Below are 23,393 nucleotides of genomic sequence, written 5' to 3'. Positions count from 1 at the left end.
TGGCCACACCTGCTGTGGATCGCGTCTGTATTTTGCTAATTCTGATTCCCCAAGAAGGGCTGCCTAGGAGGAGAAGTGAATCACATATTCAGGTGACTTCATCGGAACCAAATAAAGGCTACAGCTGGTGATTGGGCAGGGGAAAGAAGGTGGAGCTGAAGAGTTTGAGGAAGAAGGAAGGAGGCGAGAGAAGGGAACCATGGAGGAAGTCAGGTGGAAGGAGATGGAACTGAAGCACGTGGCCTGGAGAAACCACGAGTTCTAAGGGATCTCCTAGCTGGGGAAGGGTAGTGCAGTGGTGCATCTGCCCAGTCTAGGAGCGCAGCTTGAATTCATATTAACTGAGTTGTGTTTTCATTGCACGGGCACATTTGGGTTGGAGTATTTACCACAACAACACCCACTTCCTAACCACTGTGAGCCAAGTGACTCATCTGGAAGGACTCACCAGTGCTGTGTCCCTCTATCCACTCTGGCCTGCTAAGTCCTCTAACTCTACCTCCTCTCGTCAATGTAGTTCCTGTGATAATGTGGGCTTTTTTGTCACTCACTGAAGGGCTGTATGTCCCTCAGGTCTTATCTTAGGACCTAAGTCTATCAACTCAAAAAAGCTCTTAAAGAAACATTACAAGAAGGAGTGCAGCTGTGAGCCCAGCACTGGAGAGGTAGAGTCCACAGAGGGAGCTCCAGGACAGCCAGGGCTAACTTGGAGAGAGAAGGCGTGAAGTGTCTTCCTTTCACATAAAAGGTTTACAATGGGGCTGGAGAGATGGCTCAGTGGTTAAGAGCACCGACTGCTCTTCCAGAGGTCCTGAGTTCAAATCCCAGCAACCACATGGTGGCTCACAACCATCTGTAATGGGATCCGATGCCCTCTTCTGGTGTGTCTGAAAACAGCTACAGTGTACTTGTATACAAAATAAATAAATAAATCTTTAAAAAAAAAAAAAAAGGTTTACAATGGTTATATTTATAGCCATTAGGGTCCCAGCAACTAACCTAACCCACTGCCCACAATAGATAAAAGAAAAAACATTTCTACAACAGAATCTTACTCAGTACCTAAAAGGAGAAAACTGTTGTTACATGCGACAAACTCAAAAGCCAGCCTTAAAAGGTAACAAAATTTGAATGTGAGGGTGTGCACACACCTACAGGTGTGCACACTTCTGTGTACATGTGGAGAACATTAAGTGTCTTGTTCTATCACACTCTGCCTTATTCCCTTTAGACAGTGACACTCACTGAACTGGGCTGGCAGTCAGCAGACCACAGCCTTCCTCTTGTCTCCACCCCCACCCTGTAGCACTGGGGTTACCAGCAAAGTCCGGAGTCTAAACTCAGGTCCTCACACTTGCAGAGCAAGCCAATTACCTGGAGCTGTCTCCAAGGCCCAGAACTATGAGAACCCATGGAACCCAGCAGAGTGATTATTACACAGGGCCACAAATGTGTTAGCACTCAAGACACGGCTTATTCATCAAAAACACAATTTTCTTGATTGTTGCTTTTAAAAGTATGCTTTTTTGAAAGGAAAAAAATGTTAACTAGGAAAACTTACATTCTCCCCACCCCAACCCCCACCAAAAACAGGGTTTAGATTCCTTAGGAATAATAAAGAGTTTGCATAATCCACAAACAGCCAGGGCTATGCTGCAGTGAGAAAGGCTCATCCAAACAAGCCTGCTTCTCTCTGCACGCACTGGGGATCTCGGTCAAAACTCAAGATTTCACTTACGGCTTAGCACCAACCGCACCCCACAAAGGTTCTGTTTGTGTACTTTGCCTATATGAATGTTTTTGCATCACATGTGTGCCTGGTGCCCTTGAAGGCCAAAAGAGGGAGTTAGATCTCCTGTAACTTCAGTTCCTGGTGGCTGTGAGCTGCTATGTGGGCTCTGGAGACTACAGCCAGGTCCTCTGCAAGACCAGCAAATGCTCTTAACCATGGAGCCACCACTCCATCATTCCCAGCGCACACAGAAAGCGTATGTGCTTTATTCCCCATCACCCCTACCGCATTAGAGCGAGCAATGAACGAATGAGAACTTGGGAGCTAAGAGACTTCTCCAAAGGTATCTGGCCAGTCTCGTCCATATAATCAAACACCAACTCAGGAGCTGTGGTGTCTAAACTGCTCCCCAGTGAGTCTCAGAGAAATCACCTGTCCTGTTTATCACGTTAGTGAGGACACAAGCCTCAGACACTAGTGAGGTTTTGTAACTTTGATATAGGCAGAGAGCAAGGAAACAGAGAATACCTCCAAAGCAGCACAGGGCAGGGATTTCTCCTGATTCCTAAAAATAGCTTAAAAATAAAACAGCTGGGGTCTCACGTCCCATGCTGCCTCTGAACTTGGCTATATAACCAAAGATGACCTTGAATTTCTGGTTACAGGAGTGCCCAATTTATGGGGTGCTGAGGACTGAACCAAAAGCTTCAAGGTAGGAAAATACTCACTCTACTATGCAAGCTGTATCGCTAGCCCCTTGAAATGCATTTAAATCAATGGATTTCCAGAAGATACCAGGTGAATTACCCACCCCTTTCAACACAGAAAAAAAAGGCCCATGTTGGAGCAGACACTTAATTTGTTGTTGAATTCTTCTGACCCAGTAAATTAAAGGTTTGCTTCACTGTGCAATTTTGAGTTGGGCTGACAGCCACACAAGCTCATAGAACCCAGAAATCACCTGGAGCAAAGCTACCCACAATGCATCAGAGCCCAATGTGGGCTTCACAAATTCAACTTCCACACAGGCTCATATTAAGACCTTTGGAGACTGAGAAAAAGCCAGAAGACAATGAAATGTGGTAAACAAGAGCTACAGACGAGATAGCGCTATCCTAAAGAAGCAGCGCACTCCTGGAGGGAAAGCAAAGCCGCTCTCTCGTCAGAGGATACGCCGGCCTCTGCCAGCTAGCCAGGCCCACAGACCCCATGAGGACATCCTGGGGGAAATCTCCAGAATCCCTAACTTCATGCCAAGACAGAAGAAGGGTTCTATGGCTCATGCCCTCCCCAGCAGGGTCTACATGGCAAAGCTATCTCTGTCAAGTTTCCAGGAGGAGCAACTGCCATGTTACCTCGGGCCCATCCATAACCTGCAGGGTTATAAACAACCCTGAGTCACCACAAGCACACAATCTGGTCTCAGGCTCACCAATGTTACAGCTTCTCTCTTCCTCCGCACTCCATGTGGATAGAGCCACAGACCCCACCTTGCCTTGTTCCCTTCCACCTGGCAAAGAAATGCAGCACAGATGTGCCCCACTCACTGACTCATGTCCCTAGAGTCTGCAGTCAGTCACTCTGCTCCTAGGTGGCCAGCAGGAGTTTAGAGGATGCCAGACTTCACGATCTAGCTTCCCCATGGCAGGGAGGGAGACACAGCAGCACCTGCCAAGTGACAGAGCAGCTCCTGGGGTGCAGACACCCTGAATTCTGTACAAGCCCACTGATTAGGACTTTAGCTATGGAGAACTGAAATGGTGTCGGTCCACAGACACATTTTCTTGGGCCATCTACAGACTCCGAACAGCCAATTCACTGTCTACTGGTGAATTAATTTTAGGACAGCCAAGGCTACACAGAGAAACCCTGTCTCAAAATAGAATAAAATGTTATTGTATTTTAAATATTTAAACACAATTAAATATTGTATTATATTATTGTACTTTCAAAGAATGATGTATAGATGATAGATAGATGATAGATAGATGATAGATCAATAGATGATCGATAGATGATAGATCGATAGATGATCAATAGATGATTGATAGATAGATAGATGGACAGATAGATAGACAGATGGATGTACATATATACAAAAATTAGGGCTGGTGAGATGCTCAGTGGGTAAAGGTACACTTCAAGTAGTGCACGAATTTAACCCCAGCACTGAGCACTCAGATCTCTGAGTTTGAGGCCAGTCTGGTTTACACAGAGTTCCAGACCAGCCAGAGACGTGGTGTTCTGTCTAGTTTTTTGTGAACGTGACACAGGCCAGAGACATTGTGGAAGAGAGAACCTAATTAAGAAAGTGCCCCCCAAGTGTGACCTGTGGGAAGGCCTGCAGCACATTTTCTTAATTGATGATTCAATGTGGAAGGGCACAGATTACCATAGACCACATCCCTAGGTTGGTTCTGGGTTCCATAAGAAAGCAGGCTGAGCAAGCCATGGGAAGCAAGCAGCACCCCTCCATGGCCTCTGCATCAGCTCCTGCCTCCAAGTTCCAGCCTGACTTCCCTGCATGATGAACTACAATCTGTAAGATTTAAAAAAATAAAATAATAAAATAATTTTTTCCTCTACAAGCTGCTTTCAGTCATGGTGTTTTTCACTACAATAGAAAGAAAACTAAGACATATGGTGAGAAAGAAAGAGAGAGAGAGAGAGAGAGAGAGAGAGAGAGAGAGAGAGAGGGGGAGGGAGGGACAAATGGTGAGCATGTTGGGTCTGGTGACTTTCACGCTAATGGTTTTGAGAAACAGAATATTTATACCAGTAACACATTACAGAACGATCTTAGAGGCCAGAGAAATGTGGTCAGGGATTTAATGTTTCACAATATACTTGTATGAAAGTCTCAAAAATAAAGAAAACTAATTTAAAAAGGCAGAGTCAGTAACATATAACCTTTAACAAAAGGACAACTCTACAGGCTGGGGTATAGCTAGGACAGTGGGGTAGAGACAGCTAAGCGTAGCTACATGAAATAGAACTTGTCACCTTTCCAAAACAGAAATGTGTGACTGAGGCATGAAAACAAGTGAGAATGAGACCAGTATAAATGTAAATAATATTATGAGTATATTTATGCTTATGTGTTTATACATATGAAGGACATTGATTTTTTTATAAATAGCAATCCGTGTACATTGCTAGTCTATCTGCATCATTTGATCACTTGTGAGAAGAAGCTGATTAGCCAGCATGTGCTGCCTTTCTGGAACCTGGTGAGCAGTCAGGTGAACTAAAGTCAATGGCTTCAGAAGCCGTGTACCGAGTCCAGAAGGAGTGGACTCAGCAACTGGGCACTGCCCATCCACCCTTCCTTACCCTCCCCAGGGTTCCCGTTCCATCTGAGGCTGGCTAACCTCAACACAAAGAAATAAAAGACCTGGGGCTGGGGATTTAGCTCAGTGGTAGAGCGCTTACCTAGGAAGCGCAAGGCCCTGGGTTCGGTCCCCAGCTCCGAAAAAAAAAAAAGAACCAAAAAAAAAAAAAAAAAAAAAGAAATAAAAGACCTTGCTTTCAGACAGACTTGATCAATGTAGGATGCAGGCTCACTCTAGCCAGAGCCATTCCCAGGGTGAAGGGATTCCCCTGCTGGCTAAGCCAGATTCCCCTGGAGTGTTCAGAAACAAGAGAAGGCTTGCAGGCCTTTGCCAGAGCACCTCTCACTGCAACAGCCTTTCCCTGTTCAAGAAGCTTTGACACTAGAGTCTCTTCGCTTTAAAACACAAATTGGGAGAAACTTGAGTCTCTGTCCAAACTAAGCCAGCCCCTGGCATAGAATCTAAAGGCAAGTCTTCCTAGCTCCGAGAGGATCCTCACAGACAGCCAGGGTTGAGGGTCCATCCAGGGTACCCTGGACCTAGACATGGGGAACTCCTTGGAGTAAGGAATGTGAGACAGCAGAGAGGCAAAGACAACCAGAAGCACAGGCTCCTGCTCAAACATCTGCCATGCAGAGGCCTGTAAGGTGCACAGAGAGGGAGCTGCTGGCTAAATGCACATCAGACACTATCTCCTGCACAATGACTTAAAGTACACAGCCTGACAGCAGCCTAGTGCCAAGCTTTGGCAACAGACTCTGGCCCCTACTTCCACCTCCCTGTCCCCGTGGTGCTGGAGTCTAAACAAGAACTTTCATGGATGAAAATCTGAGGACAGTATCTAGCAGTACAGCAAGCATTCGACATTAGTATCTACCTGGGCATCAGTAGCCACCCACTGCTATAGACATAAAGGCACTGCTCCTTAGTCCGGCAAGCCCCCTTCCCGCACTGTCTCCCACAGATGCAGTGCACAGCTGTAAAACATTACATGTAAGGTTATACTTGCAGCATGGTGTGCAGAAAAGAGGTCACTTCCAGGTGATGGGATACAAGAAGCCATTAGAAAAAGGAAAACAGGGGTTGGGGATTTAGCTCAGTGGTAGAGCGCTTGCCTAGGAAGCGCAAGGCCCTGGGTTTGATCCCCAGCTCCGAAAAAAAGAACCAAAAAAAAAAAAAAAAAAAAAAAAAAAAGGAAAACAGGAGCTGAATGAAGAGAGAGCTGAGCAGTTAAAGCACTGACTGCTCTTTCAGGAACCAGCACCCACACAATGTAACTCCAGTTCCAGGGAATCTGATGCCCTCTGCTGGCCTCCATCAGTACTGCACACACGTAGTGCACAAGGATACAAGCAAAACACCCCACACATAAAATAAAAATGAACGAAAAGTTTAAATATAAATAAATAAGGAAGGTGGGCTCAGGGGTAACTGTGCTTGCTACCTGGACTTGGAACCCAAATAACAGAGAGAAGAGGGCCAACTCTCATAGGCTGTTCTCTCATCTCCACACGTGTGCTACAGTAGAGGCCAATGTGTGCACACATACAATAAACGACATTTTTAAAGAGAACTACAGAGATAGTTTTGCAGAGAAGTGGGACAAAAGGCTGGTGATAGAGGTAGAAACAAGCACCTCAGAATAAACATTTGTACTGTATTCTGTACCTCATAAAATAAACTATTCAAAAACAGTCAAAAACTATTCAAAACACTTCAATTTAGTTTTAAAATAAAATTTCAAACTGCCATAAATCTTGTAAAACAATATAATCTTTTTAATTACAAATCATGATCTTACAGTTATAAATTTTGGTAAGCACATGAAATTAGACATCAGAAGAGCATAGGGCTGGAGAGATAGCTCAGAGGTTAAGAGCACTGACTGCTCTTCCAGAGGTCCCGTGTTCAAGTCCCAGCAACCACATGGTGGCTCACAACCATCTGTGATGGGATCTGATGCCCTCTTCCGGTGTGTCTGAAGACAGCTCAGTGTACTCATGCAATAAATAAATAAATCTTTAAAAAGAAGAAGAAGAAGAGGAGGAGGAAGAGGAAGAGGAGGAAGAGGAAGAGGAGGAGCATAAATAGGATATATTTGTTTCACATCACATAACTAATCACCAGAGAGTTAGAATACCCAAAGTCCAACCAAAACCAAACACCACAAAACATTACAATACAAAGTCTTTCATTAAATAACAATCCCTCTCATTTCACTGTTACAGACATTCTCAAAAGTCCTCACTCATCCTTAAAGAGCATGCTGTGAGCAGCAAGGCCAGCACTGGGCAGTTGAGGCAGGAAGATCAGGAAAGAGTTCTTCAAGGTCAGAGGAGCTACCAATCAGGGCAAACCTGGGAGCTGTCTGACTAAGCCACTAGCACTCAGTGGTCACCAAAAGACCAAGATAAAGGCACTGCTGAACCAAGCGGGAGTGTGCTCTGCTTATCAATGACCCTACCTCAGGGACACAGCCCACAAGGCGGAGGCAATAACTCCTTTCCCAAGCAGGGGACCGATGGGAGTTCCCAGGCTGGTCACAAAGAGCCATCACTAGCTGATGCCTGTGTCCCCTGCTCAACACAAAGTAAACTGTCACTCCACTTGTACTCAACACCTAATCTGCCAAAAAAAAGAACGAAAGAAAGGCAGGCAGGCAGGCAGGTCAGATTTCTTGACACATGAAACTGTAGGAATGGGAATTTTATCAGCAAGACCAAGGATTGAGTGCAAAGAAAACTGGGATGCTTTAAAGCCCAGGGTCAGGGAAAGGTGGGCATTGAAGGAGCAGCTGAGAGCTAACAGCATGCAGGGCGCTGAGCTTTCCACATGGGCGGCCTCCTCCAGTCTGTGTGTCTGTGTCTACCCGGGATCAAAGTAATGAATACACGCAATGCAATCCTCAGAGAAAAGCTCTGATTCTAAAATGTGTATGGAAAGAAAAAAGAGGAAGCCAAGCCAACGCTGTAGAACAAGGCTGGATGCCTCATTCTATCAGACACCAAGATTTGTTTTAAAGCTGTGGGGATACACAGGTACTGTAGATGGCATAAAGGGACAAACTCTGTAGTGAAGTAACAAAACACAGAGTTCCCAGACGGCCCTACAAACACAGATACCAGACTCACAAGGCAAGGACGCTCTCTGCATGTGTATGCGTGTGCAGTGTGCCTGTAGAGGTCAGACATTGGCACCAGGTGTCTTTGGCTCTCTCTGCTATAGGCACTGAGGCAGGGTCTCTCCCTTGAACTCTGAACTCCAGGTCTCAGCTGGTCTGGCTAGCCATGGCCCAGGGATGCCTGCCCTATCTCTGCCTCCCGAGTGCCGGGGTCACGGGTGGGCTTCCACTCCTATCTGGCACTTACAGGCCAGATGAGTATATGGATTCGTGTCCTCACAATTGAGCACAAACTGCTGTGCCCACTGAGCCACCCCTCAAGCCCTGGTAAGGCTCTTTCCAATGAAAGTGTGAGGTCAACACGTAAGGAGAAAAACAAAAACAAAAACAAAAAAAAACCCACCCAAAACCCTTCACCAATAAAGATCAAAACTCATTCTAGGCAAACTGTAAAAAATAAGGTAAAGTGTCAAAATCTCCTTGTGACCTTTTGGTAAACACTGTTTTTCATGCAGACTCCCCCAAAAAATAAAAAAAATAAAAAATCACTAAATAAGACTACATTAAAATAAAGATGATGTGTCAGGGAGCAGCAGATGCTGGTGAACGGGGAGAGCATCATAAACACACCCTTTGTATGCTAACGAACGCATTGTTTCAGAGACCGCAGCCAGACCCTGCAGAGGTGGCTCAGCAGCTTCAGGTCCCGGCTGCTCTTTCCGAGGACTCCAGTTCGGTCCAAGCACCCATGTGACAGCCTCAGAGGCTCGGACACCCTCTTTTGGCCTCCAAAGGCACTGCACACATATGGTACACCGACATACATGCGGGCAAAGCACTCATATAAAGAGGAAAAGTGGTTGGTTGGTTTGTTTGTTTGTTTGCCCTTTAAGGCAATAATAGTAGTTTTGCTTTAATTAGCCTTAATGTTTTTAGATCTCAAAATAAATCTTGACTACATGGGGGGAAAGTGTTGGTTTGTCTCTTTTTAAGATTAGTAAAGGTGAAGGAAGGAACAGACTAGAAGGGAGGGGAAGGGGAAAGAGACAGGATGAACACACATCTTCTCAATATCAGGAATACACTACAGACATTATGAGGATCCCAAGAAAGACTAGGAATGTGGATCATGTGGCAGTGTTCGCCTAGCATTCATGAAGCCTGGGTTCCATCCCCAGCACAGCATAAACCAGGCATGATGGTGAACATCTGTAATCCCAGCATCAGGGAAATGGAGGCAAAAGGATCAGAAGTCCAAGGTCTGGGCTCCTGTCTCAAAAACAAATAAACAGAACACAACAGGACAGAGCGAAGGTGACAAGGGGGCATTACAAGGGGAGTACTCCAGGATGCTCTAAGCCTCTACAGGAGGCTGAGGTTTCTCCAAGCAGTAGGAAGGTGCTAGCAGGAGAGGCCGCACAGTGGGCTCAGCATTTCAGAGGTAGTGACTCCATAGACTCCAATAGTCACAGCCTCTTTATCCACAGTATAACCTAATTTTAAAAGTCGTGTGTTGTGGTTTGCCCTGGAGTTATCTGTATTTTGATGCTAATTCCACTGTCCCAAGGACTGCAGCCTAGTTACATGCTCAGGACTCAGGTGACTTCACCAGAACTTTCTCCCCATTGAATTTGTAAAATACAAGTGAGGGGCAGGTACAGGATAGAAGGCGGCCTGTCATTGGATGAGAGGAAGAATGGGCAGAAGGTTGAAGGAAGAGGAAGAGACTGGGACAGAAAGGAAGAGAGCCGGGAGAGAGAGGGAGAGAAGCCATGGCAGGTGACGTTAAGATTCCGCTCTGCGTGTTTACAGGTTGTTATTAATGTTGTTAAGGGATGGATGGTACTGGGCTTTGTATGTTTAGGTGGGCAATTATATCTTACCAATTGGGTCAAAGATTTTTGTGTTGTGTGTTCTTTTATGTGACGGTTTGAGTGTAGGAAAGTGTGTGGCGGCAGGAGACACTGGGCCGCCTCGGAGTTGGGATGTGTTTCCGAGATATCTAGCAGATATCTTGGGGCACTGAGGTGCCGGATCTAGTGAGGATAAAAGAAAATGATACCTTTTTTTATATTTTATATTTTTACAACAACAGTTGTGTACAAGTTACATGAACTAAAAATACAGTATATTCATTCATTTGTGCCTTGAAATATTACCAAATGTTTAAAGGAAAGCCTGATCCTTGTCATGGCAGGGATGACCTTGACCACCCTAGACGAACTGGAACGCGCCAGGCACAGAAGTATGGGTTTTACCACTACCTTTTATGAGATCCATGAAATGGGCAAATTCAGGAAGACAGAAGGACAGCGACAGAGGAGGGGATGGGAATCCTTCTGTGTGTGCTGTCCTTCCTGCGTGTCTGTCTGTACCGCATGCCTGGCGCTCTGAGAGACTATACAAAGGCACTGGACCCAGGAACTGGAGCTACGGATGGCTGTGAGTCACAATGTGGGGCCACAGTGTGGGTGCTGGGAATCAAATCCAAATGCTCTGAGCATCTTTCCCGGCCCTGGTATTCTTTAATGAGTATGTGGTTCCATATTCAAGATAGAAAAAAAAAAAAAGCTCTAGAATGCATAATAGTAATGGCAGTGTTGTGAATAGGTAATTTCGCTCAACTGTACAATTAAATTGGTTCTTTTTATGAGTATTTTGCCATAATAAATTAAAAAAGAAAGAAACAGAAGTATACTCACTGGAAAAAAAAAAAAACACCACAGATTGTTGCTAGTTGTATGAAATCCCAGGATCCAGAGAAAAAGAAGAAACAATCTTCCCGAAAAATCACTCCAACGCCTCATGAGCAGACGTGGCTTGTTCAGTCCATGTAATGGGGTTCTTATTAAACAAGACGTGAAGTCTGGAGAAAGAGCTCAGGGGCTGAGCACTTGTTCCCACAGAGGGCCACGTCTGACTCCCAGCACCACACAGTGCTTCATAACTGTTCATAATTCCACTTCCAATGCCCTCTTCTGACCTCCTCAGGCACTAAGCATTAATAAATTATTAATTAAGAAAGAAAAATGAGGGGCTGGGGATTTAGCTCAGTGGTAGAGCGCTTACCTAGGAAGCGCAAGGCCCTGGGTTCGGTCCCCAGCTCCGAAAAAAAGAACCAAAAAAAAAAAAAAAAAAGAAAGAAAGAAAAATGAAAGAAAACCATTTTAAGGAAAATTATATGTCTATGTTGGGGGGCGGCACATGTGCAGGAGGGCACATGGCATGTAGAGGCTGGAGGACAACCTTGGGTGTCACTTTTCAGTGCCACCGTCTTTGTTGTTTGAGACAGGGTTTCTCTGTGTAGCCCTGGGTGTCCTAGAGCTCACTCTAGATGTGTGGAGAGCCACCCGCCTCTGCCCCCTGAGTGCTGGGGTTAAAGGTGTGCGCCACCTCCTCCCAGCCTCCATCTTATTTTTTGAGACAAGGTCTCTAAGTAGGACTTGGGGTTCACAGATTAGGAGAGACTTCTGGCCAGCAAGCTCCTGAGATCCTCTTGTTTCTGCCTCCAAGGCTGGGATTACAAACAAGTGATGCCACCTGGCTTTTTACATGGTATTAGGCATCAAACTTAGGTCCTCACTGCGTGCAAGGCAAACTTTACTGATTTAGCTATCTCCTCAGTCCTCAGTCCCAAGATTGTTTTTTTTAAAGTGTGTGTGTGTGTGTGTGTGTGTGTGTGTGTGTGTGTGTGTGTGTGCGCGCGCACGCGCGCCACAGTGTGGGTGCTGGGAACTGAATTCTCATCCTCTGGAAGAACAATAAGCTCTCCTAGCTACTGAGCCATCTCTCCAGACCCTGAGAAGATTAAAAAAAAAAAAAGCCCAAGCATATCACACATCACTGTTACTTTCTCTCAGCACCAGCTACAATGTAGCTATCGTTATCTCCTGAGCTACAATGTAGTCTATCTGTATCTCCTGAGCTAGAGTTCCGGATGGTCCGCCTCTGTCTCTAAAACAAAAGTTCTAGGAGGGCGAGAGCTTCATTCAATTCTCTCATTAAAATACTACCTAGCCTATGTGTGCTCAACAACATTTGTAGAAGAAAAGTTTACTTTTCTGAGGGAAACACTGAGGAAAAGTTTACTTCTGAGTAGTTTCAATAATCCTAACAGTGAATTTTCTTAGGCAAGCCATTAAAATGTTAAAAGAATGTATGGAACACACAAAAAAAAAAAAAAAAAAAAACCAAAAAACAAAAAACATTCCATTTCTTCCCTCTCTTACATATGAGTAAACCCTTTTCACCCTGAATGATCCTGGCAAATGTTACCATCTGCTTCCCTACCCCTTGAAAATTCATTACCAACTACCACCATCAGCATGACCACCACCACCACCATCATCATAAACACAATTCCTCATCATCACAATCACTGCTGCCATTACAACCACATCGCTTACCACCAACAAAACCCATTACCACACATTATCCTTGGTTTCTAACTCCCATCTGGCCCAACACCATGTGTTAGGCCTGGGACATAAATAAACTCTAGAAAAAAAACAGTCTATGGAAGATGAAGAGCAGTTTGGAACTAAAATCCAGTCTTTGAGATAAAAAACCCTCAGAGTCTAAGGAAAATGACTGATCTTAAAACAAGACTTAAGCGGTTCCACAAAAAGTGTCGGCAAGGAAGTACCTCTTTCGGTCACCATTCAGATTACAAATCTAACAAACCTAGTGTTCCTGGAACCCAAGCACAGGTAGAGGGGACAACAGACTCCCATAGTCGTCTGTCCTCTGACCTACCTACACCAGACACACACACACACACACACACACACACACACCAGACACACATTCCCCCGACAACAATAACAGTAGTTTATCTTTTATACACATACACAAAAGGACAAAGGCATGTTGGAAGTACCTACAATTTCAACACTTGGGAGGGAGACAAGAGGATCAGACAGTTCAGGGCCAGTCTCTGCTACACAATAAGTTAGAGGGCTGCCTAAGCTACACAAGACCCTGTTTCTCCTCTTCAGCCCTGAACAGTATCAGAGACACCTAGGCCAGGATTCCTAGCTGTGACTTCCCTAGGTCACTGGTAGCTAGCTGTATTTAAGTTTAGCCAGAACTCCACAGACTTTCACTATCTAAAGTTACATCAGATTCAGCAGAGAACAATGTTCTCAATTGTGAATCTGAAGGGGCTTAACAAATTGACACTGTTGTCACCTCACACAATGCTAAAAAGAACTGACTTGAAGTGGAGGAAAAAACCAAGGTGCCCACTAGAGAGAGGGCTCAGAGGTCAAGAAAGAGCACTTGCAGCCTCAGGGAGGAGCTGATGTCTCTGGCCTCCATAGGCACCTGCACTCACGTGCACATACCTGCACATACACATAATTAAAAATAACTAAAAGAAAAGAAAAGGAGGTAGAGAGACGGCTTATTGATTGAGGGCACTGGTTGCTCATGCTCATCTAAAGGACCAGGGTTTGATTCCCAGCGACCCACATGGCAGCTAACAACCACCTGTAACTCAGGGTTTCCAGGGCCCTCTTCTGGCCTCTGCAGGTGCTTGCACACATGTGGTGCACAGACCTACATGCAGACAAAATACATACACATAAAAAAGTCTTAATAATTAACAAGTTAAAGAAAATAAATAGATAAAAGGAAAAACTAGCATCATCAACAAAATGAGGTACTGGAGAGAGAGTTGTGTAGTTAAGAACATATGTTGTGGGCTGGAGAGATGGCTCAGCGGTTAAGAGCACTGGCTGCTCTTCCAGAGGTCCTGAGTTCAAATCCCAGCAACCACATGGTGGCTCACAACCATCTGTAATGGGATCCGATGCCCTCCTCTGGTGTGTCTGAAGACAGCTACAGTGTACTCATATATAATAAATAAAAAAATCTTAAAAAAAAAAAAAAAAAAAAAGGAGCACCCGACTGCTCTTCCAGAGGTCATGAGTTCAATTCCCAGCAACCACATGGTGGCTCACAACCATCTGTAAAGAGATCCGATGCCCTCTTCTGGTGTATCTGAAGACAGCTACAGTGTACTCATATATAATAAATAATAAATCTTTAAAAAAAAAAAAAAAAAAGAACATATGTTGTTCTTACAGAGGACCCAGGGTCAACCCAGCATCCACACAAGGGGCTTCTGACTATTTGTAACTCCAGTTCCAGGGATCCAACACCCTCTTCTGACTTCATGAGTACCAGACATGTGCGTGCCACCACACACACACACACACACACACACACACACACACACACGCAAAACACGCATACATATAAAACAAAATAAACCTTACAAAAAGAAAACCTCAATTATCAAATATAAGCTCACCCAAAAGCAGCCACAGTTTATAGCAACCACTTGATGTTAAATACTTATGACTGAATTTGAAAGCAGACAAGACCCTTGCATAAGCTCTATTTGCTTATGTATGGTTACTGTGCTCAACTGCTATTTAAATATTAAGTTTGAGAAACATCAGTACAACCAGGACCCAAGCTAACTGGCTCCTGGCTGGTGTCTGCTACATTAGTCTAACCAGCCTTTAACTGTTAGTCAACAACACAACTAGTGCTGTCGGCATTATGAACCAAATAGGTTCATAAGAAACAGCAAAGACAACTAGAGAAGGAGAAGAGGTGATGAGCGCCATCGGCAAGGATGGGGCTGTACCTTAGAGAAAGCAACGCAGCGGGTATCGGTTCAGGAGGCACACTGCTTTTTTTTCCCCACACTCCACTTTTCCCACTTAGCTCCAAAGAGTTTCAAGTGCAGCTCATTATTGAGAAGGTCAAAAGACAGCATGTCGACTAGGTTCTGCCCTTAACCTTTGTGTGCACAAACCGCTTTGAAGATATGATCCAAGCGTTCCATAGACAAAGCCATAAAAGACATCCGTGCACAGGCTGTAGAATCCCAGCCTAAAGTGGGAGCAGACAGGAAGCTGTGGATGCTGCAGAGTCACTTAAATCAACCCCTCCCCCACGAAATGCTGCCCCCCACCCAAAACAGTTAGAGGGCTTGTCCTGTGTCTACAGTGAACCAGAAGTGGACTCAGGCAAGAGCCAGCAACTCAAGCAGACTGAATGAACCCACAATTTTCTTATACAAGGAACTGACACAAGTTTTGTTACAGAAACTTCTTTGATGCTTAAGGAAAAACAATGATCTGAAACCTGGAAAGCACTCACCATGTTCCACAAAGACATTGCAGTGTGGGCCCCCATGTCTCGATGAGTCCCTCTTCCCTGCCCCTTTGATAAAATGTAGGGCGGGCAAACTAGGCCTTCTTTGGTCCCCAAGTACTTTTCCAGGCTGCTGCCCCATAAAGCAATGACAGGCGCCCCTTTCCAGAAGAGGGTTCAAGATCTTCCAGAATGGTCCGTGGGGGTTAGCAGGCAACAGTATATACCCAGAAGTTCACACCACCGACCTGGGTCAGTAACTTGGGTCAATCACAGACAGACAACTTCCAGGAGCAAAGGAAGCTGGTTTTGAGGTTCACACATGTAAACAGGAATCCGGAATTCTTTTCCAAGGTAATTAGTTTGAAGTCATGTAACCACAATGCTACCCAAAGTTTCTTGAATCTAAGTCTATGTTGCAGGCTGAGGAACCCTTTCTTTGCAAGAGTAAAACTATAGATAAAAATAATCACAGAGAAGTCAAAAAAGTGCCAGCAGTACCGAAAGTCATTTCAACTCCCTAGCGCGATGGAAACATTGAGCTTCTTTTATATTCTCTGCAATCTTTCCTTTGGAAGTCAACCAATCCCCTATCTTTGTCTCTCCATCTTGTAACAAATTTCCTGCCGCCCTCACTTCCCTGCCCTGGTCTCCGGAAAATGACACGGGTCACACAGATCTCAACGAGAGCTTGCTCTCCACTCTGCCGAGAAGGAATGCATGACCAGCAACTTTTAAGTCCGCTTTTTAAAAGGCCTGTGAAACCAATCCAGACTTTTCCTTTGCATTAAAGTTTTGGGCTGCACTGAGACCAATGGGGCTGTAGGTGACATTGGAAGAAGTCAGGACATCGGAGACCCGGCGGATGCAATCTGGGAGGACCCCCGGAGATCTCTTGACAGCAAGGAGATGATTTGAATAAGGGGCTCCGTGGCCAAACTTGGGTTGAAATCGAGAGAAGAGCGACCTGGGGGTGAGAAAGAGACTTCCCCAGACAGGGCGCGGGCGGCTTACTCTGGGGCGACGCTTCTTCTCAGGAAACAGGGTGTCCCAGGTAGGGAGAAACTGAGACCACTCTGGTGTTCCAGAGCCAGAGCAGGGCTATGAGGGACGATGGACTCCCGCGGTCCCGAACCAGGAGTCAGTCACAGGGGAGGAGGCCCCGCGCCTCAGCTGCCCCGAGCGGAGGGGTCTCTACCCTAGAGACCCCTCCCCCGGCCCCAGACTCTGCAGCCGCCGCCGAGCAGTCGCATGCCCCGCTCTGCCGAAGAACCCGGCTTCTCCAGCCAGTGGTGGTGTGTGCCGCGGAAGGGTTCCTCAGCCGCAGGACCCGACACCCGGTTCCAGCTCCGGCGCCTCTCAGGGATAGACACCAACCCCCGAGGCCGCCATGATGGATTACGAGCCGCGCCACAACGAGGCCAGGCCCCGCCCCCGGTCCCGCCCCCAGCGACGCCGGAATCTCCCGAGCGAAGTCCAATAGGCCACCGGTGCCGCTCTCCTACACGCTGCCGCACCTTCGGGTTTCCAGCCTCACTGCCTGCGACAGCCCGGCTCCTCACGACCTTTTAAAGGTAGCTTTTCAGAGCTCAAGGTGAGCGATGAGGAAGCGCCCGCCCCACCTGCTTTATCATTGGTCTTCGATAACCAGTGTGTCCCTCACCACCGTCCAATTGGCCAGTGAGCGCGAGAGCCCACAGCTAGCTGCGAGCGGTGCTGCCAGGAGGAATACTGGGACTTGTAGTCCCGGCGCCCATAGGCTGCTCTCGGAGGCCCAAGCCTCCAGCTCCCATAGCTACAGAGAGCCGGCCCCGCCTCCTGGAAGCCGGTGGACTCCGGTCAGCGCACTTCTTCACCGCTTTAGTAAGATCGCAGGAGATTCAGAGATAGGGGAAAACTACGGATTGGAGTTTTCCAGAACCGGAGTTAGATTCCTTCTTTGAGCCTCGCTGGGGAGAAACTTTGGCTCCTAGAAATTAAGATGACCGGTGCGTTGCATCCTCATCACTTGGGAAAGGCCCAAATATGGGAACCTGGGAAGAAGTATTGAGAAAGCAAGCATCCTTTGGGATAGGAGGTTGAAGAAACAGCGTCAGTTCAGAGTATGCCAGGCGAGATCCTGCTTTCGTGTATGCTTGCACTAGTATGAATCCTTTCACAGGTGAGACACATGTCCTCCTAAAAGTCGAAGTTAGGCGAAATTTGTCGAGGTTATTAGACCTCAAAAGTCTGAGAAACTATCCCACACCTGTGAAAGTTCATCCTCTGGTCTCCTAGTCTTCATTGTCCCTATTACCGGGACCCATTTCTAAAGGGACCCACTCATCACAGCACTCACACTGCCTGCACTTTTACATAAAATGCTTTATCGCTTTATCGTATGCAGTGCTGTTCCCATAGCACAGATGGAAAAGCATTCATAGCTATGGTTGAAGTGTCATTTAAGAGTCGCTACTACTTGCTCAAAAACATGGCTTTTCTACTGAAGCATTCAGTTCCAAATAACTGTTAAACAAAGAAAGAAAATGGCATTCCGATTATTAAAGAACAGTCACCTGGCTGGGTGATAGTGGCCCACGCCTTTAATGCCAGCACTTGGGAGGCAGAGGCAGATGGAGTTCAAGGCCAGCCTGGTCTACAGAGTGAGTTCCAGGACAGCCTGGGCAACACAGAGAGATCCTGTATTGAAACAAAACAAAACAAACAAACAAAGAAAACAGAAACAAAAAGTCACTTGAAATACTGTGAAGCAACTGAAAATTTGTGCCCAGATTCAGAACTGGAACTTAAATTCACTCACAGAATAATCTGGTTGTCATGTTATTTGAATTGCAGTTTGGCTGTCCAGCTTTCTCTTAACTTGTACCACCAGTCTTCAAATGGGTGCCCCTGTTCCCCTCTGATTATTTATCCGTGCTTTTTTATTTGAAGAGTCTATTTTTTTAAAGATCTATTTACTATATATAAGTACATTGCAGCTGTCTTCAGACACACCAGAAGAGAGCATCAGATCCCATTACAGATGGTTGTGAACCACCATGTGGTTGCTGGGAATTGAACTCAGGACCTCTGGAAGAGCAGTCAGTGCTCTTAACCACTGAGCCATCTCTCCAGCCCCTGAAGAGTCTATTTTTTAATTCCTGTCCCTGCTTTAACCATTTCCTTTCCTTACCCACATTCTTCATCCTCTGATTAAACTCTAAGTGAACAATCGAACTGCAACTTTTTAAAAAGCTTTTTTTTATTTGCATGCATGTATGTGTGCTTGACTGAGCTTATGTGCATCACTATCATGTCTGTTGCTAACAGACACTAAGGGGCATCAGAAGACCCGATCAGACATGTATATGAGCTGGACACCAAACCCAGAATGTCTGCAAAAGTAGTAAGTGTTCTTAATTGAACCATCCCTTCAGCACCCCGAACTGCAGCTCTTCAATAAATAGTTCTTGAACTAACATAAGTCAGGTTTGGGTGCCCTTAATCTCTTGCAACCATCTCACAAGGGTCAGGGTTACAGGTATGTTTTACTAAACCTGGCTTAAACCGTGCTAGGGATAGAACCTAGAGCCTCAAGAGTGATAGGCCAGTACCTATCAAAGCAGCTACACCACTAGTCCTGCCAATGAGCAGCCATTTCCTAAGCACCCATGCCTGCTGCTGGCACACAGCACTGAACACTGCTTCTTACTCTCGGGGAATACAAAAGCACAGGCAGTCAGTTGGCAAAACCAGCAGTGACCCAAAGATCAGTTTGGGCGCTGCACAGATGCTCAGCTGTTAAATGCACTGGCTGCTCTCCGAGAGGACCCAGGTTTTAATTACCAGCACCCACGTGGCAGTTTACAACCCCATGTAACTCCAATTCCAAGAGATCTGATGTCTTTCCTGGACTTGGAGGGGACCTGACACACCTCGTGGTACAGACATACAAGCAGACAAAACACCCATACACCTTTAGAAATGCGATCAGTCTCAACGCAGCAAGCTCCACTCCTGGGTCCACAGCCTTCAACCTGTATTCACACCTGGCACCCCCTTAAAGCTTCATTCAGTTGCCTGGGACTCGTGTCATTTTTTTCCTCTAAATTGGTCTCCTCACCTAAAAGCAAGGGACATCGCTACTCACTGTCTGATAGTCTTGAGCTGGAATTTGCCCTTGGTTTCCCCAGTCTCAGATCTGCCTCTCTGTCCTCACTGCAGGGTTGTGCGGTAGCCATATCTCATATGTTTGCCCCCACTTTTCTTTCAGATGAGCTCCAAGCCCCATTTGCAATTTTCTTCAAGAGATGTACTACTTGTTTTGATCACTTGTTCTTCTTGTTTGTTTGAGACAGGGTTTCTCTGTGTAGCCCTGGCCATCCTGGAACTTACTCTGTAGACCAGGCTGGCCTGGAACTCACAGAGATCCACATGCCTGCCTCCCTGGGGATGGGATCAAAGGTGCATGCCACCACCATCAGCTTATCTGTCCCTCGTAAAGGCTTAGTTTGGGCTGACTTCAGAAGCTTTCAGTGAAGACAGCTTACATCTGGAAATCTGCTCCTGGGATTTTTTTCTTTGGTCTCCTTCATCCTCTTGGCCAAAAGTTTAGCATATTCTGCAGCTGAAGTCCTCATGTTCCTTAGTGGACTGTTTCCTCAGGCCAGTGCAGGTTGCTTATGCTGCAGGGTAGTGAAGGATTGGACACTGAGTCTTGGGTGCTCTGGTTCCAAGCTGTTCCTTCTTCACGGGCTTCCTAACGACGGTGGGAGTCTTGTTCTTTTGAGACTAAAGAGCTTTCAGATTCTGCTAGTTCTTTTGACCCAGCCCATGAATATTCCTCATTTCTTTTTTTCTTACAAACACGAGTTGAAAACACTCCGATTGGCATCCACAAGCAGACTTGCACTTCTCCTCTCCAGCTCTCTCTGGTCTCTAACAGGAGCGCCCCTCACTCTACAGCAGGTGCGCTGTGGGTCTAGACATCTTGCTTCATGGCAAAACCTCGTCTGTTGCTCTCACCACTAATTCTGGCCACAAAACCCTCCACTCCTCACCCAGAGCATCAGCTACTTCTGTGGCCATGCACTTCTCATAGAAAGTATGACACTTGGGCTGGAGAGTTGGCTCAGGGGTTAAGGGCACGGTCTGTTCTTCCACAGGTCCTGAGTTCAATTCCCAGCAACCACATGGTGGCTCACAAACATCTGTAATGGGATGTGATGCCCTCTTCTGGTATATATGAAGACAGTAAGTGTACTCACATACATAAAATAAATAATTTTTAAAAAGTAGGAAGCTTGTGTTTGTCATCCACTTCAATGAGTTTCTAATGACTGCTGGCTGGGAAGGAGATAGTCAGCCATCTTGACCCAGCTGACTGCCAGGAGGCAGGATGAAAAACAAGCAAAATACACTTAATACTGGAAAACCTTTAAGGGTTCAAACTGCAGAAGGCAGAGCACAGCAAGTATCTGATAGAATGTTAAACCAATGGTTGTTGGTTGGTTGGTTGGTTGGTTGGTTGGTTGGTTGGTTGGTTTGGTTTGGTTTCTTTGAGACAGGGTTTCTCTGTGTAACAACCCTGGCTGTCCTGGAACTCACCGAGATCCATCTGTCTCTGCCTACCAAGTGCCAGAATTAAAAGCATATGTCACCACAGCCTGGCTGTAAAACAATGTTCGATGCATCTTTGTACAGCTCATATAACTTCCATTACAAGGGGTTCAATTCAATCTATCTTTGCCTTTAATATAGCTCAGCTGTAACTTACTCTTTCACTTACCAACGGTGCCCTCTGGTGGGCTATGAAAGCATAGATGGAGGGACGATGCTTTTGGATCTCTCTCTCTCTCTCTCTCTCTCTCTCTCTCTCTCTCTGCAGAGCTGCCCTGAAGCCAACTTCAGTGCCTTGCCAGGAACTTGTGAGAAACTGGTGAGGACCAAGGAGCTTGAGTGGCACTCGGGCCCCCATTCCCAGCCCCTTAAGAGGTGGACAACCTGGAAACTTGTGAGATTTGAGACAGGCAAGCCCACCTGAAGTTGCAGCACAGATTTAGGGAATTCAGTTATCTATAGCTCCCTCAAACATAGGATAAAATTAAAAGTTGTCATCCATGACCCTGTCTCAAACACACATGCACAAAGCTGTCTACAGACTGGTACGATAATCTGGATTGTAAACGTGTTAGGGTTTGGAATCACCCTGGAAACAGATCTCCAGACTTGTACTGTCAAGCTGGGTTGAGGTGGGAAGAACCACCCTAACTGGGCAGCATCATTTCACTGGCTAGACTTTGGGCTGAGTATATAAGAGAAAGCCAAGCACAAGCATTCCAGTTTCCTGACTACAATGTGACCAGCTACTTCAAGCTCCTGCCACCATGACGGACCGAACCCTGGGCATGGGGGCAGCACTAACTATAGACTCCGTAGCTGATTGAAAATTGTAAAAACAAAAACAAAAAAACAGCCAGGCAAATTTTAATTCTAGCACTGAGAGGCAGGAGAAAGGTAAATCTCTTGTGAGTTTGAGGCTAGCTTGGTTAACACAGTTTCAAGACAGCCAGAGCTACACAGATATAGCCCATCTCCAAGAAAAAGAAATAAAATAAAATAAAGATAGAAAGAAATGAGGTTAGAAGGGGGATTTATTGGAGGTCCAGGAGTTTGGCCTGGAAAAGTGGAGGATGGACGTGATCAAAATATACCATATACATATATGAAATGATTTTTCGTTTGTGGGTTTTACTTATCTTTGGTTTTTTGAAATAAGGTTTCTGTGTAGCCCTGGCTGTCTTGAAACCTGCTCTGTAGATCACACTGGACTCAAACTTCTACCTCCTAAGTGCTGAGATTAAAGGTGTTACCACTGCCTAGCTGTTTCAGACTTTTGAGACAGCATCTCTATGTAACCTTGGCCATGTAAACTAGATTGGACTTGAACTCGAGACCCACCATACCCAGAGTCCAAACAAACTTTTTTTTTCTTTTTTTCGGAGCTGGGGACTGAACCCAGGGCCTTGTGCTTGCTAGGCAAGCGCTCTACTGCTGAGCTAAATCCCCAACCCCCAAACAAACTTCTAAAATGTTCACTAACCGGGCCATTGCTCAGTGAGACCCTTGTCTAATAGTATAACCAAAACCCTAGGTTCCATCCCTATCCCTGGGAAAAGCAAATGTTTTGGGCCAGCTAAATAAATGGCTTAATAGGCAAGAGTGATTACTGACAAGCCTGAAGCCCCTGGGACCCATATGGCAGGCGAGAACTGACTCCTCCAAGTGGTCCTGACTTCCACACACACACCAATGCAGATAAATAAGCGTGAAAGAAAAAAAAAAAACAGTAATGTTAACTGAAAAAGCGTAAGCATAAATCAGGACACCATTTTTGGTAATGTTTAGTGAGATGCTCTGTGTAACCCAGCTTGGCATCGACTCCTGCTTCTGCCTTCAAGTGGAATCACAGGCCCCTGCCACCATGCCAGCCAAGCCATTTTTAAACCGTCAGAAGGACACAAAGCATAGAAACTGGCACTCTATGCCAAGGATTGGTATCCTGTCTCTTTTAAATTATTACTAAAAAGTTAATACACCATGCCAATTATACATGGAAGCAACTTGGCTTTTTTAAAAAAAAGATTTATTATATATAAGTACACTGTTGTCTTCAGACACACCAGAAGAGGGCATTAGATCCCATTACAGATGGTTGTGAGCTGGGGTTTGAACTCAGGTCCTCTAGAAGAGCAGTCAGTGCTTTTAACCACTGAGTCATCTCTCCAACCCACACCTTGGCTTTTTCCAATTGTTTTTCTGTTTCTTTGTCAGAGCACCAAAACTACTACTGGCCCAGAATACTCATTCCCTGTTATCAGTGACGGTACACACTCTCACAGGCAGGAGCTCAGGCGCTCCTCAGGATGTCTCAGAACAGCTCCTGCCAGTGGACATGCTGAAGGAAGAGAAGTAACAGCTCCCTTGGGAAGGAGGCCCAGGCAGAGAGGATCTGACCCCTCAAACCTGCCAGCAGAAGGAACACACGGTGGGACTCAGA

The 23,393-nt window shown here is 45.8% G+C and overlaps 1 protein-coding gene across 1 annotated transcript in view; it reads right to left on the bottom strand.

Moving 5' to 3' along the window:
• Abl1 (ABL proto-oncogene 1, non-receptor tyrosine kinase) overlaps positions 1–16,755 on the bottom strand; it is a 103,257-nt gene extending 86,502 nt beyond the window's left edge. The window contains exon 1 of the mRNA NM_001100850.1: positions 15,362–16,755. Coding sequence (NP_001094320.1) covers positions 15,362–15,497 — 136 coding nt within the window. The 5' untranslated portion in view covers positions 15,498–16,755. The remainder of the gene's footprint in view (positions 1–15,361) is intronic.
• Between the last annotated feature and the right edge of the window lie 6,638 nt (positions 16,756–23,393).

The sequence above is a fragment of the Rattus norvegicus genome, chromosome 3, assembly GCF_036323735.1.
Source record: "Rattus norvegicus strain BN/NHsdMcwi chromosome 3, GRCr8, whole genome shotgun sequence".
Classification (NCBI taxonomy): domain Eukaryota; kingdom Metazoa; phylum Chordata; class Mammalia; order Rodentia; family Muridae; genus Rattus; species Rattus norvegicus.
Note: the sequence above shows the minus strand (reverse complement) of the source record. Positions and strands in the feature narration are given on the sequence as shown.